This window comes from Gymnoscopelus braueri (genome assembly GCF_963280865.1).
Source record: "Gymnoscopelus braueri genome assembly, chromosome: 17".
Lineage (NCBI taxonomy): Eukaryota > Metazoa > Chordata > Actinopteri > Myctophiformes > Myctophidae > Gymnoscopelus > Gymnoscopelus braueri.
Window position 1 is genome coordinate 26533953 of NC_137617.1, and position 15122 is coordinate 26549074.

The window sequence follows — 15122 nt, forward strand, 5'->3', positions numbered from 1 at the left end:
TTGTGGGCAACAGGCAAGGATGTCACGATCACAATAAAGGTGGACTCAACCACTCTGGTAAGAAAGCCTACAATGAAGTGGCTGAAGGGGAAGTGGATGGACCTTTGCAGCAAGGCCGGAAAACATTTCCAATTCAAGGAAACCTACGACAGAAACACTAAGGTGTGTGTGTGTTCCCATTATCTGACTGCACTGGCAGTGTTTATGTCCTTTGTACAAGGCATTCTTGTACTTCTGTTTATGTGGACATAAATAAATATTTCAAATGTATGTGTGTGTGTGTGCGTGTGCGTGTGTGTTTGTGTGTGTGTGTGTGTGTGAGAGAGTAAGTGAGTGAGTGAGTCCGTCCATGTGACAGACAGAAGGACACACTCACAATCTCAAGTGTGTAAAATGTACATGTTAACAGCTGCTAACTAACTTAATCCCCCTCAAAGATCTATACCTATGAGATGAAGATTATCAAAATGGTCCCTGGTGATGCCGGGGGCTACAGGTGTGAGGTGACAGCAAAAGACAAGTGTGACAGCTGCACCTTCGAGATCACCGTGGAGGGTGAGTGGAAGCAAACACTGGGTTCTGCCTCGGGTGGAGGGTTGTCAGTTGTCTTGAGCCCATTAATCCCCTTATCATGTGTTCAATGCAAACTCTCTCATTCCAGCCGCAGCGCAAGAGGCGGCGCCGACGGATGATTTGTCTGCCTTCAAGAGAGAGTAAGTGCACTGAGTTTACAGTGTTTTAGCTTCAGACTGTCGTGTGTGTGTGTGTGTGTGTGTGTGTGTGTGTGTGTGTGTGTGTGTGTGTGTGTGTGTGTGTGTGTGTGTGTGTGTGTGTGTGTGTGTGTGTGTGTGCGTGCGTGCGTGCGTACTTATCCAGCAGTCAAACACACTACTTTTAATTTTATAATGTGAAGAAAAGAAAGACTAGCATTAACATTTTGGTTAAGTTGTAAATGACACATATTATACATCTAAATAACAATTATTCGATTGCTGAAATTAAATCTGATGAATCTTCTTACAGTTGTTTAATTAACTGTTTCACCCCGACAGACACGTGAGAATGTGTCTTTGTTTATAGCCTATTTTAAAGTGCCAAGTGCATATGTGTGGTTGTATCTTTCAGCACATGTGGGATATATGATATGTTACTGTCCTTGGCACCATCTCATGTGCAGTAGATACTGTATGTTTGCTCTCCATTAAGCTACACCTGACACCCCGTCTGTTTCCAAACACAGAGGTGCCGGGGAGGACGACGGAGATCTGGATTTCAGCGCTTTGCTGAAAGCTGCTAAAAAGTGAGAAGAAGAGTAGATTGGTGACAAAAGTATTAAGCATCATCCTATCCCTCCAAGGGATAAGACAATAAGTGTTACCAAGCTGTATGCTTGGTAACACTTTGAAACCCCCCCATTAAAAGGCCCCTTTTCCTTGACAAACAGGAAGAAGAAACCTCAAAAGGAAGAGGAAAGGATGGATGTGTGGGAACTGCTTAAGAGTGCCCATCCCAGCGAATATGAGAAGATCGCCTTTGAGTATGGCATCACCGACCTGAGGGGCATGCTCAAACGTCTGAAGAAGATGAAAACTGTTGAAATCAAGCCAATGGAGGGTAGGGTGTGCTTGGGAAAAAGAACAATGTAGAATACAAGACAGGGGAGGTGGAGAATGAAAGGCCATTTAAGGAGAAAGGAAATAAAAATAACTATTAGTTTATCTCCAAGAGGTCACGTTACTCTGAGTATAGCTCCCCTCCGGTCAACAATCACGGACACAAGGTGTTCTTTTTGCTACAGACATTTATTAACACCAATGCCTTAATGCCATCAAATGCCGTGAGAACTACGTAGATCTACGTCCTTTCAGATCCAACCGTTGACCGCCATTGACGTAGACGTCTTTTAAAAAAAAAAAGACGTCTACGTCAAAAAATCCACAAGAGGGCACTCAAACGCAACTTACGAATGATCCCTCGACTCTGCTAGAAGGAATCGACGGATGTGGCGTCATCCCAAAAAACTAACCAAAACAACACTCAGAATTTGCTGTGTGTGAAAGGAGACGAGATGAGAGAGGAATCGAGAGAAAATAAAGCAAGGATCTAACAGATGAGATGTACATTTGTGTGAATGCCTGCTACGAGAGCCTGATCTATTTTGTGCCATCTGTCTGCGCCCTCAGCGTTCCTGAAGAGGCTTGACTCTTGCTACTCAGTGGAGAAGGGCAAGAAGATTGTTTTGACCTGCGAGGTGGTTGATCCCAATGTCCAAGTCAAATGGTTGAAGAACGGGCAGGAGATCAAACCCTCAGCCAAGTACACAAGCATGAACACACACACACACACACACACACACACGTTCACTTCTTTAATAGGGTACTTTTTTTTGCTACATTAAGAGATTTTATTAATTAGACACTAGCCCATATATTTTTCCACGTTTACTAAGATAGATAGCAGTATGTAGCTGCGGAAAAATATCAAGCTAAAATTATCCATGCCACAACGCCATATTTTCAGATGACACTGCCAACACTTTTTATTTATAGGACGTTGTAATTAGCCTCTCAGGGACGCTTGCAAGTCACATTGCTAAGACGTCTCATGGGCCTTGGTCAAAGACCTCTCAGGTCTGAACTGACTGGTCATTTTGATCTATTATTACAGGACTTTTGAAACCAAAAGTGTGTGGTTTGGCACTGTAAGCTATATTTAAAAAAATCTGTTTATCTTGCATTGTGCGACATCTTTTAGATGTCAAAATAATCAGAAAGTAATTTTTCATCGACGATTTTTCATCGACTACTCATAATGCTGGACCACCCCAGTCGGCCATGTTGTCCCCCCCCCCCCTTCTTTCTAAAGCATGTTGTTAAAATTCAGCTCCAATTCCAAGCTCCAGCTAAGGGCGTTTCTGCACTTGGGCTGCCTGTAGGGTTTTCTTCTAGACCCGAGGGCAGTTGCCCTGGGAGTTCAAGTGTGAAAGGTGTTTTCGATCCTGGGTGGGGTCCAGAAAAGCCTGCTTTGGTCCACCTCAAAGAGGTGGTCTGGGTTTACTTCAAGCAATCTTGATAATCAGACAGCACCAGATTTGAAAGCGATATGCGCCACACACGTATACGTATACTGTATGCCAAATAGTGATTGGTTGAACGTGTCGCATAAGGCAGTTTCTGTGCCAGGGGAAATATACTGTACGCATCTTGTACCTTGGCTCTTCTTTTTTACTCTCTCTTCTATTAAACCGATTGATATCAGATTTCTTTGTGACAAAGTCCTTATTTTGTCTTCGATCAATTTGCGGTCATATTAAGTGGACTTTGCATGATGGCTGCTCACTCACGAACAAACTCCATTATCCTTTCTCCAGTCTAAAATTCTAGTTATATCCAACCAAAGCAACAGATAAAAAGAGCATGTTTGGGACAGATTCGTTTTTTCACACTCTTCTTGTCTTGTCACTTTGCCAGGTATGTCATGGAGCAAAATGGAAACCTCAGGACTCTGACCATCAACAGGACAACCCTGGCTGACGACGCTGCATACGAGTGTGTGGTTGGCGAGGAGAAGTGTTTCACTGAGGTGTTTGTGAAAGGTAAGCAGAGTAGAAGCAGTTGTTGATCCTGACTATAGCACTAGCTTTTTGTATTGACTACTAGTCTCTCTAACCAGACATACCTACCGACACGTCTGGGGAAATCAAAGTGTTATGTAGTGGTTCGAGCAGTGGAGGAAACCTTCGCTACCAAACCTACACCCACTGCTTTGAAGGCCCATCCTGACACCGTCACAGTATGAAGTACATCCCTAAAGGCGTTGCATTGGTTCTGCAATGCAGTTCATATTTTTGCCAAATTGTTTCCACCCAGTTCAAACGCGTCATTTCATTAAAATATTTCAAAAATAACACGAGCAGATTAGCTTTTAAAAATAAATAATGACATGCCCCAAATAGGGAGACCAGTTTTAAAGTGATTAATGAATGTGTGGTAGCAGAAAGAAAACAAGTGTCAATCAAAAAATCTGATTAATCTGCATAGGAAATAATAAAAGACCTGAGTTTTGAGGTTAAATGAGAAAGCTAGGGGGTGGCAAATGGCAATTGCCATCCCCTGGAACCCCAAATGACGCCACTGAACCAATTTTAGCCTCTACACAGAATCTTGATATTACCAGACGTATCGATAGGCCAACAATCTCCCAATGTTTGGCTATAAACGAGACTGATTGATATAGTTACAGAATGTAGTGGTGTAAAGTAACTAAGTACATTTACTCAAGTACTGTACTTAAGTACAATTTTGAGGTACTTTTACTTTACCGTAGTGTTTCCAACGGTCTATACTTTTACTTCTACTCCACTACATCTCAGAGGCAAATATTAAACTTTTACTCCACTACAATTATTTGAAAACTAGGGGTTACGTAGGTAACCCCAGTTTTGTTAGTTCCGTAGTAAGATGCTTACTTATGGGATATCATCGCTCTCTAGCGATGCACAGAGCACAACACATGAACTCCCGGTCACAATTCTTCAATTGGCTAGGGTTATGTGACGCAAACCGGAAGTCGGTTGGGGTATAAGACCCCCTGCGTCACTAGGTTCGTCCTCTTAAACCCTTCATTCTGCACGGTAGTTGAAGAGCACAGAAGGAGTTTCTGGTAAGCATCTTACTACGGAACTAACAAAACTGGGGTTACCTACGTAACCCCTAGTTATTGTTTCGTTCCTCCTTAAGATGCTTACTTATGGGACACATAAACGCCCCCTGGGGAGCCCCAGGCAGCAACCCTACCCAATCCGTACGCCCATGGCCCCAGGCCTTGCCTCCGGCAAGACCCTGACCTCCAGACGCATGACCCCTCAGGTCAAGACGGAAAGGATGTAAGGCAAGGACCCGTCAGACAAGTCCGACCCCTCTAAGAGAGAGTTAGGCCCCTTTCTTACCCCCACTCCCCCGGACCTGGCCAAGCCGGTCCTGGGGAAGCAGAAAGGAGACTACCAGCAGAGGAAGAGGCCAGCCCCAGGCATGCGCCAACCTCCCCTGACTATAGCCACCCCACCCCACCCAGACCGTGAGTGACACCCGTAGTGCCACCATGGTCAAGCTGGGGTCACAAAGGTCAAGACCTCTGTCACTTTTTTTGACGACAGGCCAGCAGAAGGAGAAACGTGCCCTTAAGTACGTACACTACCTCCCCGGCTGCCAACGGCCTCCACACCTAAGACTGTGTGCGTCATCCCAGACGCCGCCACACCTAGGCCGTGGATGAAAAGGCCCCATCTAGCTACTACGCCAGTCCCAGACACCAAGGCCAAGTCAGGTTCCAACAGAAACCTCCTGCCGATTGTCTGAAAACCGCATGCAACCTGGGCTCACAGAGAGCGCCTGCATGCCAACGCGTGTAGCTTTCAGGGAACAAAGACCAGTCCATCGGCTTAATCCACTTAAAACCGGCCAAGCCCAGCCTTTCACGGGCCAGACCCAAAGGTCCAATGTCTGAGGGTGCTCGTCCCCGCCCTGTCTCAGAAGGTCTCTGAACGGCGGGAGAGGCCACGGCTCGGCGTAGAGGAGAGGAGTAATCTCCGATCTCCACACACCCCATGCTGGAGCCACCAGCAGCAGAGTCCTGCCTTGGACCCTGATTCTCTCCAGCATTGGAGGGATCAGTTCCAAGGGCGGGAAGGCATACAGCAGAACGTCTGGCCAGACGTGTGCCAAAGCGTCCACCCCCAAGGAGAAGTCCTTGTGACTCATCGAGAAGAACTGTGGGCACTTCGCGTTCCCACTGGATGCAAACAAGTCAACTTGAGCCCGGCCGAACCGGGCCCAGATCAGGTTCGCAACCTGCGGGTTGAGAGACCACTCCTCGTACCGAAGCTCGCCTCTAGACAGCAGGTCCGCCCGCTGTTGAGGAGGCCCGGTACATGGGAGGCGCGTAGCGAGGCTAGGCGCGACATGCTCCAGAGCGTCAGCTCGCGTGCTAACCTGTCCAACACAAAGGAGCCCAGGCCTCCTTGCTTGTTGACATAGCACATCGTTGTAGTGTTGTCCGTCCTGACCAGAACATGGCACCCCACAATGCGGCTCTCGAACCGTTCGAGAGCGAGGAAGACTGCCAACAGCTCCAGGTAGTTGATGTGGTACTCCTTCTGAGCGGAGTTCCACACCCCCCTGGCTGAGTAGCCTTCGTGGACAGCCCCCCAACCCGAGAGGCTAGCGTCCGTGGTAATCACCTTACGTGACACTACCGCGCCTATCCTGACCCCTTCGGACAGGAAGGACGCCTGTGACCACGGCTGTAGCGTCGTTACGCACCAGGGTGATACCAACACCTTTCGAGAGCTCATGGTGTGCGGGATCCTTAAAGCCCGCATCCATCTCTGAAAAGGTCTCATGTGGAATCTGCCCAACCGGATTAGGTGTATGGCCGAGGCCATGAGACCCGCCGCTCGCATGCATGTCCTGTACGTGACTCTGCGCCCCACGCGTAAAGAGCGCACACACGCCAGGAAGCTGGCTATCCTGTTCTGAGACAGGCGCGCCACCATCGTGGTTGAATCCAGAGAAATCCCCACGAAGGTGGCTTGTTGGGATGGGATCAAGACACTCTTTTGAGTGTTGATCGTGAACCCCAGGGATGTCAGGTGCGCAATGGCCAACACTGTGTGCCGTGCCACCTCTTCCCTTGACCCCGCTAGTCAGTCATCTATGTACGTCGCCAGACGGAGACCCTGTTGGCGCAGCGGGCAATAGCCGCGTCCGTGCATTTCACAAAGAACAGAGGGCTTAGTGACATGCCGAACGGTGTATTCGTATACTTTGCCTTCGAAGCCAAAGCGCAGGAACTTCCGGTGTGAGGGGTAGATTGGGACGTGAAAATAGGCATCCTTGAGATCTATACTCGTCCACCAATCTCCTTGTCGTATCGAGCGTAACAACGTGGCCGTTGTCAGCATTCGAAATTTGAAGACCTTCAGAAATCTATTTAAACCTTTTAGGTTCAAAATAGGTCTTACGCCCCCCCTTTTTTTTCACCAGGAAATATTCCGAATAGAAGCCCAACCGGCTCTGATCCGGGGATAATTCTCTGATTGCACCCTTGCTCAGTAGTGACAAAACTTCCTCTCTCAGCGTTTTAGCGGCTTGGCCTGACGCTCGAGAGAAAATAACCTTGTCTGTCAAGGGAGGTTTGCTGGAAAATTGCAACCTATACCGTGCGCAGCACCCAGGGGTTTGGTTTGCAAGTTTTCCATCGCGCTAGGCAACGAGCTAGAGGGTTCGTGGGGTTGGTGGGGGCTACAGACGTCACCTGCTCCAAAGAGCGCTGGCCCGTTACCAAGGTAACTCCTGACGCTTCCGGTCCGATCGCTCTGATCATTGGGAAGGCGTCCACGAGGGGCAGCAGCGGTAGCGTCTGTCCGTGCAAAGGACGCGATGAGGTCACCGCCTCGGAGGACGTGCCTGTTTCCATGGGAACGGGAGGCGTCGTCACTCCGGGCGACGTGACAGCGGAACCCTTCCTCGGTGTTGTCGTTACCCGTAACGATACTTTCGTCCCACCCGGGGAGTGTCGATGGGGTAACACCGGGGTCCTCCGACCTGTCAACTTCCGCCTCTTGTCGTCCGCCATCTTAGGGAGGTCGACTGGGGCGGACCTTTTGTGCAGTGTTGTTGTTACACGGAACGAAACTTTCGGAGTCTCGATGGTGTAACACCGGGGCCCTCTGGAATGTCCTTCTCCCCTCGTCCGCCATTTTGGGGAGGTTGAGGGAGGCCGCCATTTTGACCTTCGACCGTCCTACAGATGAGCTTTGCAGCCATCTGCCGGACGGAAGAAGGAACTGCCATGGCGCAGTTAGAAATGTTTTATTCACAGAGGGACCCTGTTTCACACTTTGAAAACAACACTTTAGAGACATTTGATTCATAGCAATAGGTTTTACTACCTGCATTTGATTCATCATGTTCATGGCACGCACAGGACCTGTCCCTACAGTGTTCGGAATGCTGTCCAGGGTGCAAACCGAACACTGAGGGCTCATAGCAGAGATTTGAGGACAGGGCACCCCATTTGCTTCGGGGTACGATCTGCCTCGATCATTAGCATGAGAATAATTGTGATTTTGGCAATAGATTTATTCCACACACAGGATGCACATTTGACACACACATTTTAGACACAAATGACACCGTGGCAACCGTATTGTCATTAGCGTCTCTTTTAGTCTCTGTGTACCCGCGGAGCCGCCCGTGGCTCTGTCCGTCGGGGCAAGAACAGCGCCAGTTCTGTTCCCCAAGTGGGGAGCTGACCCCGCATGATGCCGGCCAAGTGGCCGTGACGGGATCAGCTAAAAACTTAGCTGATCCCGTCAGGGATCAGCTAAGTTACCCCTCACTTACCCCTCCCTCTGCGGCTAGCCCCGTTGTCCTTACGTGGAGGCTTAGTCGGAGGGGGGGTTTGAGGGTCCTTGCGCCTTACGTCTCCCACACCCAGAGAACCGTAGGGACGCTCCCAGGAGCTGGTTCTCACGGAGGAAGACCTGGACGCACCTTGCCTACGTCCAGGGGCGGCGTTGGCGAGGAGATCTGCGGCCGCCTCTTGCCTCTGTTGCTCCTCCACCTGCGTTCTGCCGATCAGATCCGAGGTGGTGTCGAACAGATTGTGGGCCTGGAGTGGAAGGGCAAGAAGTCCCGTAGAAACGTTTGCCCTCGACTCCGTGGCGAGGTCCAGCCATTTGACCCTTTCCAGGTCCGCGGTGAGGGTCCACATTAGCCCTTGGCAGGTGCAGAGGATCGCGATCTGTACCAGTCTGTCTAGTTCTGTCGCATCCTCCACCCACTCCTTGTGGACCACCGACGCAGGCTTTCTCTCTACCAGGGGTTTGGCCATCAGCTCCTTCAGTCTTACGGCGGCTGACCCCTGTAGAAGCGACACCGTGTTGAGCGCCTCTGCAGCCGAGCCCGAGGCTTTGTACAGAGTGTTCAGGGCCGCGGTGTGCTCCCTCCTAGAGTGGTCGGCGAAGACGGGCCTGTCCCCTGGGCCTAGCTTCACCGATCGATGGTGGTCGCTAGGGTAGGACCCACGGGAGGGAGGCCTGAGACCCCCAGGTCCGCACCGGAGAGGATCTTAAGTGCGAAGCCCAGCCTCTCTGGTTCCTTCCTCCCTCTCCGCCACGAGTAGTGCAGGGCCCCTCGGACTCCATCCGCCTCGGGCAGGAGTTTGGAAGCGACCTGTCGGGGAATGAGGGGTGCCAGGCCTTGGAACCCCGGGATGGGGGCCCCGACAGACACCTTTACGGCCTCCATAGGCTGCTCCAGGCCGCATCTGGAGATCGCCCGTTTCAGCACGGCCGAGACGGGCTCGAGAGGCTCCTCCGCCTGGCTAGGAGCCTCCGCCCTCGCCGCTGCACAGGAGGACCCGGACTGGACATCGTTACCTCCTGTGCTCGGTGGGAGGTGAGTTCGTGCTCCTCCTCATCGCGGAAGGCGTCCTCTCCCCCGAAGTCCTCGCCGTCCGAGCTGCCGTCCGGCGTGTCGCCCCAGGCGAGAAGAGAGAAGGGGGGAGAGGAAGGAGCACAGCAGCCGAGTAATGGCCCTCCTGGCACCTCTGGAACTCGGGGCAGCCTGTCGCGGTGGGCCTGTGGACCCAAGGCCTGTGCTCACCACCGACGCCGTGGAGCCCATGGCGAGGCTAGCATCAGGGTGAGCGCCGCTGCTGCTGCTGGAGGCCGCCAGCCCTCTGGCTCTTGTAAGGCGATGCTCCAGCTGATGAACGGTGAAGTCATCACAGGCCTTGCACGCGTCCTCGTCCCCTGGGTTGTTCAGGGCGAGCCACGCGTGGTTGGGTCCCAGGAACAGGATGCACAGACGGTGGCGATCGTCCGCGGCTACAGGCAGGCCGCAGCCCACTAGGCCGCAGACACGAGGCGCCTCCATCTGTTCCTCTTGTTTGAGCACGAGGTCGAACAAGGCTAGCTAGCACTAGCCTAGCGTAGATGTTAGCTTTAAGCGGCCTACTAGCCTGGCTAACAGCGTAGCTTCGATAGCTTTCCTCGTGGCAGAAAACTTGAGAGGATAGGAAAGGACTAAGTAACGCGGGAACGTTTTTAACCGAAAACAGAAAACTTAAATTTACGAATCGCCCGTAGAGTGGCACTGGGTGCCCTCGCTCTGGGATCAGCTGGGATTCGAAGGGTTTTTGTCGTGGTTGCTAGTTGTTGCTTCAGGGCTCGTGCGCTTCGCTGTTTGCAGAGTGAAGGAAGAGGACGAACCTAGTGACGCAGGGGGTCTTATACCCCAACCGACTTCCAGTTTGCGTCACATAACCCTAGCCAATTGAAGAATTGTGACCAGTTCATGTGTTGTTCTCTGTGCATCGCTAGAGGGAGATGATATCCCATAAGTAAGCATCTTAAGGAAGAACGAAACAATAACTTCAGTTACTAGTTACTTTGCAGATAAATTATTACATTATAAAACATACATCAACTACTGTATCCCTATTTTGTACCTAGGCTATTTGAAAATAGCCGATCTACAATCTCACAACACGTCGCATCGCGACACGTTGTGAGCTTATAGATCTGCTATTTTCAAACATTTTAGTACTTTTGGTACTTTAAGTACATTTTGATACCAATACTTTTGTACTTTTACTCAAGTACATTTTGAACTTTTACTTGTAACAGAGTATTTCTACATTGCAGTATTGATACTTTCACTGAAGTAAAACATTTGAGTACTTTTTCCACCACTGACAGAATGTTAGTAGCTTCTGACCAACACGACATGTTTCTGAACAGAGCCCCCTGTGACCATCAACCTACTGATGGATGACTACCACGTGGTGGTGGGGGAGCGGGTGGAGTTTGAGATCGAGGTGTCTGAGGAAGGTGCTCACGTGATGTGGTCAGTAAATATCCCTCCCCATTATGTTGACATGGGGTCTTCAGCGTTTTTCAGCCCAAGGACCCCCTATCTGAGAGAGAGATGAAGCAGGGACCCCCACTATATATTGTATAAAATTGGGTTGCAGATTAAACCTTTTCATAGATTTCATTGATAGCTTCATTGACAGCACTATCATCAGTGTATGTTGGATTCGTGTTCATTTGTATTTTCTGACATTTAACCACTTTTTTTGACCAACTTGTTTTCATCCAGGTATTTTGAAGATATCGAGCTGCACAAAGATACAAATAATGAGAAGTATCGCATTAAGAAAGATGGAAAGAAGCACACTCTCATCATCCTGGAGGCTGGGTTAGATGACATTGGAATGTACCATGCCTGGACAAACGGGGGTCATACCAAAGGAGAGCTGGAGGTGGAAGGTACCACATTATAAACCACAGCTGCACAGTAAAATCCTCAATGTCAATTTAACTCAGAGAGTGTACAATGTAACCAAATGGGTGAGGGTCGATTCAGTTACATTTGTCCACTCTCAGGGTTATAAATGGACAAATTAACACTGAGGATTGCGTGAGGGGTGTGGCATAACAAAATATATAACCAAATCAGTGTGGGGCTCCATGGGCCAAATGCAAGTTCGGAAGCAACATGCTGTAATGACAGACTGGTGTTATGTAGATGCAACATGAACTTTGTCCTCCCTCTCCCTCTCTGACTTAACATGTTTTGTCTTTGTCTCTCCTTCTCCTCCTTGAATCCCCCCTATGGTTGCCTCACATCCAATGTGATCTCCTTCAGAAAAGGAACTGCAGGTGTTACAAGACATTGCTGATCTGACTGTCAGAGCAACAGACCAGGCTATGTTCAAGTGTGAGGTGTCTGATGACAAGGTGATAGGGAAGTGGTTCAAAGATGGCGTGGAGGTCCTGCCAGATGAGCGTCACAAAATGACCCACGTTGGAAGGTACTGTAGGAGGCGTGAAGCAGGCTGGGCACCTGTGGTAATATGGGTGCTGCCCTATGGAATCAGTTATCACGGAAATGTAGAGGATTGCACGGAATTCACACAGGTATGCAGTAACTGTAAGAATCTGAAATAAGAATATATCTGGGGAAAAAATTAAATAAAAATAAAATAATAATTTTGAACCCACTGAATCCATAGGGCTGTACAACATCTGACAACAGGAAGAAAAAGGTGGAATATTTACACATGTACAATATACTTTTCTGCCCCATCCTCACCATTACTTTACAATGCCCGTTTCAGGATACACAAGCTGCTCATCGATAATGTGAAGCCTGAAGACGCTGGCGATTACACTTTTGTTCCTGAAGGTTATGCCCTGTCGCTCTCTGCCAAACTCAACTTCTTGGGTGAGTTAAACGGATGACAAAGAATATTGGATGCATTAAAATTCCTTTGATAATTTTGCTAACACTTATTTTGTTTCCCAAACCAGAGATCAAGATTGACTATGTACCCAGACAAGGTAAGTAGCTGACAAACTACATCAAACAACACTTGTGCAGTTCATGCACTACATACTGTAGGAGCAGTGGTGGAAAGCTTTTGAGGTATTTTTACTGGAATATTTCCAATGTTCAATACTTTTACTTCTACCCCATTACATCTCACAGTCAAATATTGTACTTTTACTCCACTACAATCATTTGAAAACTTTAGTTACTACTGTAGTTACTTTGAAGATTTTGATTATTATTACGAAACATTCATTAACCACTCCAGCCCTATACATACAGTACTTTGGCTATTTGAAAATAGCCGATCTACAAGCTCACTTGTAGATCTACTATTTTCAAAAAAAAATTATACATTTGAAAACTTGAAATTGGACATTCTGCATAATGAGTACATTACATTACAGTCATTTAGCATACGCTTTGATCCAAAGCGATTTACAATAAGAATAATTTTGAGTTTGAAAGAGAGTATTTTTACATTATGGTATTGATACTTTTACTAAGTAAAACATTTTAGTGCTTCTTCCACCACTCTGTGTGAGTGACTCCATCTCCATCTCTCTGTACTTCTAACAAGATCCTCCCAAGATCCACCTGGACACCACTGGCAACATGGTCTCGCAGAACACCATCATTGTGGTGGCAGGCAACAAGCTGCGCCTGGACGTCGAGATCTCAGGGGACCCAGCGCCCACTGTTGTGTGGTCCAAGGGAGACCAAGTACGGATACACCTAAACCAGTAGTATTGCCGTGTCTGCTTATTATAAGCGAATTATTGGTAGTTGCGGGTTACAGGTTTTTGGGCTTGTTTGTAAAATGTAGTTGCTTATTTGGGCTTGTATCCTAATGTTGTTTAAACCAGTGGTTCTCACACATTTTCATGTCAGGGACCCCCGTACCAGATTTGTGTTTAAAAAAATATTCAGCTGAAAATAGCAGATCTACATCGTGACGCGTTGTGAGCTTGTAGATCGGCTATTTTCAAATATCCAATGCATATACTGTAGGTTTAAAGTGCTCATGTGGCCTATAGTCGATTCTTTTGGGCATTATTATTGCTAGCTAGAGAATTATTTCTCGAGATGAAAAGGTGGACATTTTGCACAATAGCACACACTAGTGGTGGTATTACTATCTGCAGAGGCAGATTTCACAGAGCTTACTCATAAATAATGATGTCCTGTCTCTCAGCCAATCACTGATGCCGAAGGCCGTGTGAGAGTAGAGGCGAGAAAAGACTTGAGCTGCTTCGTCATAGAGGGAGCTGAGAGGGAGGATGAGGGGAACTACACTATCGTTGTCACCAACCCCGCTGGAGAGGACAAGGCTCAGCTGTTTGTCAAGATTGTGGGTGAGTCAGAGATCCAATATATATTATGGATGGATTACTGAAGCTACACTGGTCAATGATTGATTGATGTTTTTATTGACAAAAAAAATAATTTACCCCATATATATTTGTACATATCTATGAAAAGGATGAAACACAAAAGACCTTTGCTAATAGTGAACAGAATATAGCTCAAAGAGACTTATGCTATTGGCCAATGACTGATTTCTCATGCTGCCATAATGATGGGTTAGAGTTATAATGGAATCTTAATAGGGCCCTAAACTGCAATCTCAGTATTTGTTATCTTTTCCCCCTGATTATGCAATGACTTGAATGCTTTTGTTTTGTTTCCCCCTTAGATGTGCCTGACCCCCCTGAGAATGTCAAGTGCACCGGAGTGGGAGAGGACACTGCCACCATTATCTGGGAGCCACCCAAATTTGATGGTGGTGCGCCAGTCAAAGGTAAGTCCATGGGCTGTATCCTGAACAGAAACATTGAGTGGGTCCTATCTGCCCCGGGACACATTTCACTTCAACCATGTGTGCACTCTCTCTCTCTCACTCACTCACACACTCACACACACACACACACACACACACTATTCATCAACAAAAGATTACTACAATAAATGTTTTGTATTGAAATAATCAGTTATGTGATTTTATCGTGTAAAACTTTCTAATGTGTGCTATTTAGAACTTCAGCTTAATATGAAAAGAGATTTGGTTTTCAGCTTCACCCAGCTGGCTCGGTCCAGCTGCTCAAGTGGTTACGATATGTGATTGGGGGGGAGCAGTTAGGGGTTAAGTGTCCTGCTCAGGGACACTTCGACCGGGAGGCAAACAGGTGGCCTTCTGATTTCCAGACCCCCTCTCCCCCCTTCAGTTCAGATTACATAAGTTTCCATCATTTATCTAGTCATTATCTTTTTACCATAATGTTATGGTCTCAACAAATTGTGTGGATAAAATCATTAGTTGCAGCTTTACACACAAACACACATGCAGGCTACACCCATACAATTAGGCCAAGGATTTGCTACACACGTTTAGATGTAAAAATGTTATTTCCTACCTTGTCTTCATCACTGACTTTTGCATAGCCATCAGCCGTCTTCCTCATCTTTGGGGATGCATAAAGTCCTTTTAATGTCTTCGAAGTCCATCTGCTTAGCCAGTTTAGAATAGACTACGGTGTGTGCGCTTTCCAGATGGCACATTTGCTTTTCCAAATCCTCAGATAGATCCTTGGAATACTCTTATTTCTACAAGATGTCCTGCTTGAATATTAACATAGCAAATGTCTTCTCAGATTGATTCAAATCAGGTATTCCATTGTGCAATAATAACTACTGTCACACAATATCAACTATAGAATGTGT

At 47.8% G+C, this 15122-nt stretch overlaps 1 protein-coding gene across 5 annotated transcripts in view; it reads left to right on the forward strand.

Annotated features, from left to right (window-relative positions):
• The window catches only part of LOC308105514 (myosin-binding protein C, fast-type-like), a 49124-nt gene that overhangs the window by 25406 nt on the left and 8596 nt on the right, over positions 1-15122 (forward strand). For all 5 annotated transcript variants that reach the window (XM_080456298.1, XM_080456299.1, XM_080456296.1 and 2 more), the window contains 15 exons: positions 14-162; positions 438-555; positions 662-713; positions 1241-1300; positions 1445-1614; positions 2184-2316; positions 3471-3595; positions 10808-10913; positions 11169-11338; positions 11718-11883; positions 12190-12296; positions 12383-12412; positions 12982-13124; positions 13597-13756; positions 14098-14202. In XM_080456298.1, coding sequence (XP_080312424.1) covers positions 14-162; positions 438-555; positions 662-713; positions 1241-1300; positions 1445-1614; positions 2184-2316; positions 3471-3595; positions 10808-10913; positions 11169-11338; positions 11718-11883; positions 12190-12296; positions 12383-12412; positions 12982-13124; positions 13597-13756; positions 14098-14202 — 1794 coding nt within the window. The remainder of the gene's footprint in view (positions 1-13; positions 163-437; positions 556-661; positions 714-1240; positions 1301-1444; positions 1615-2183; positions 2317-3470; positions 3596-10807; positions 10914-11168; positions 11339-11717; positions 11884-12189; positions 12297-12382; positions 12413-12981; positions 13125-13596; positions 13757-14097; positions 14203-15122) is intronic.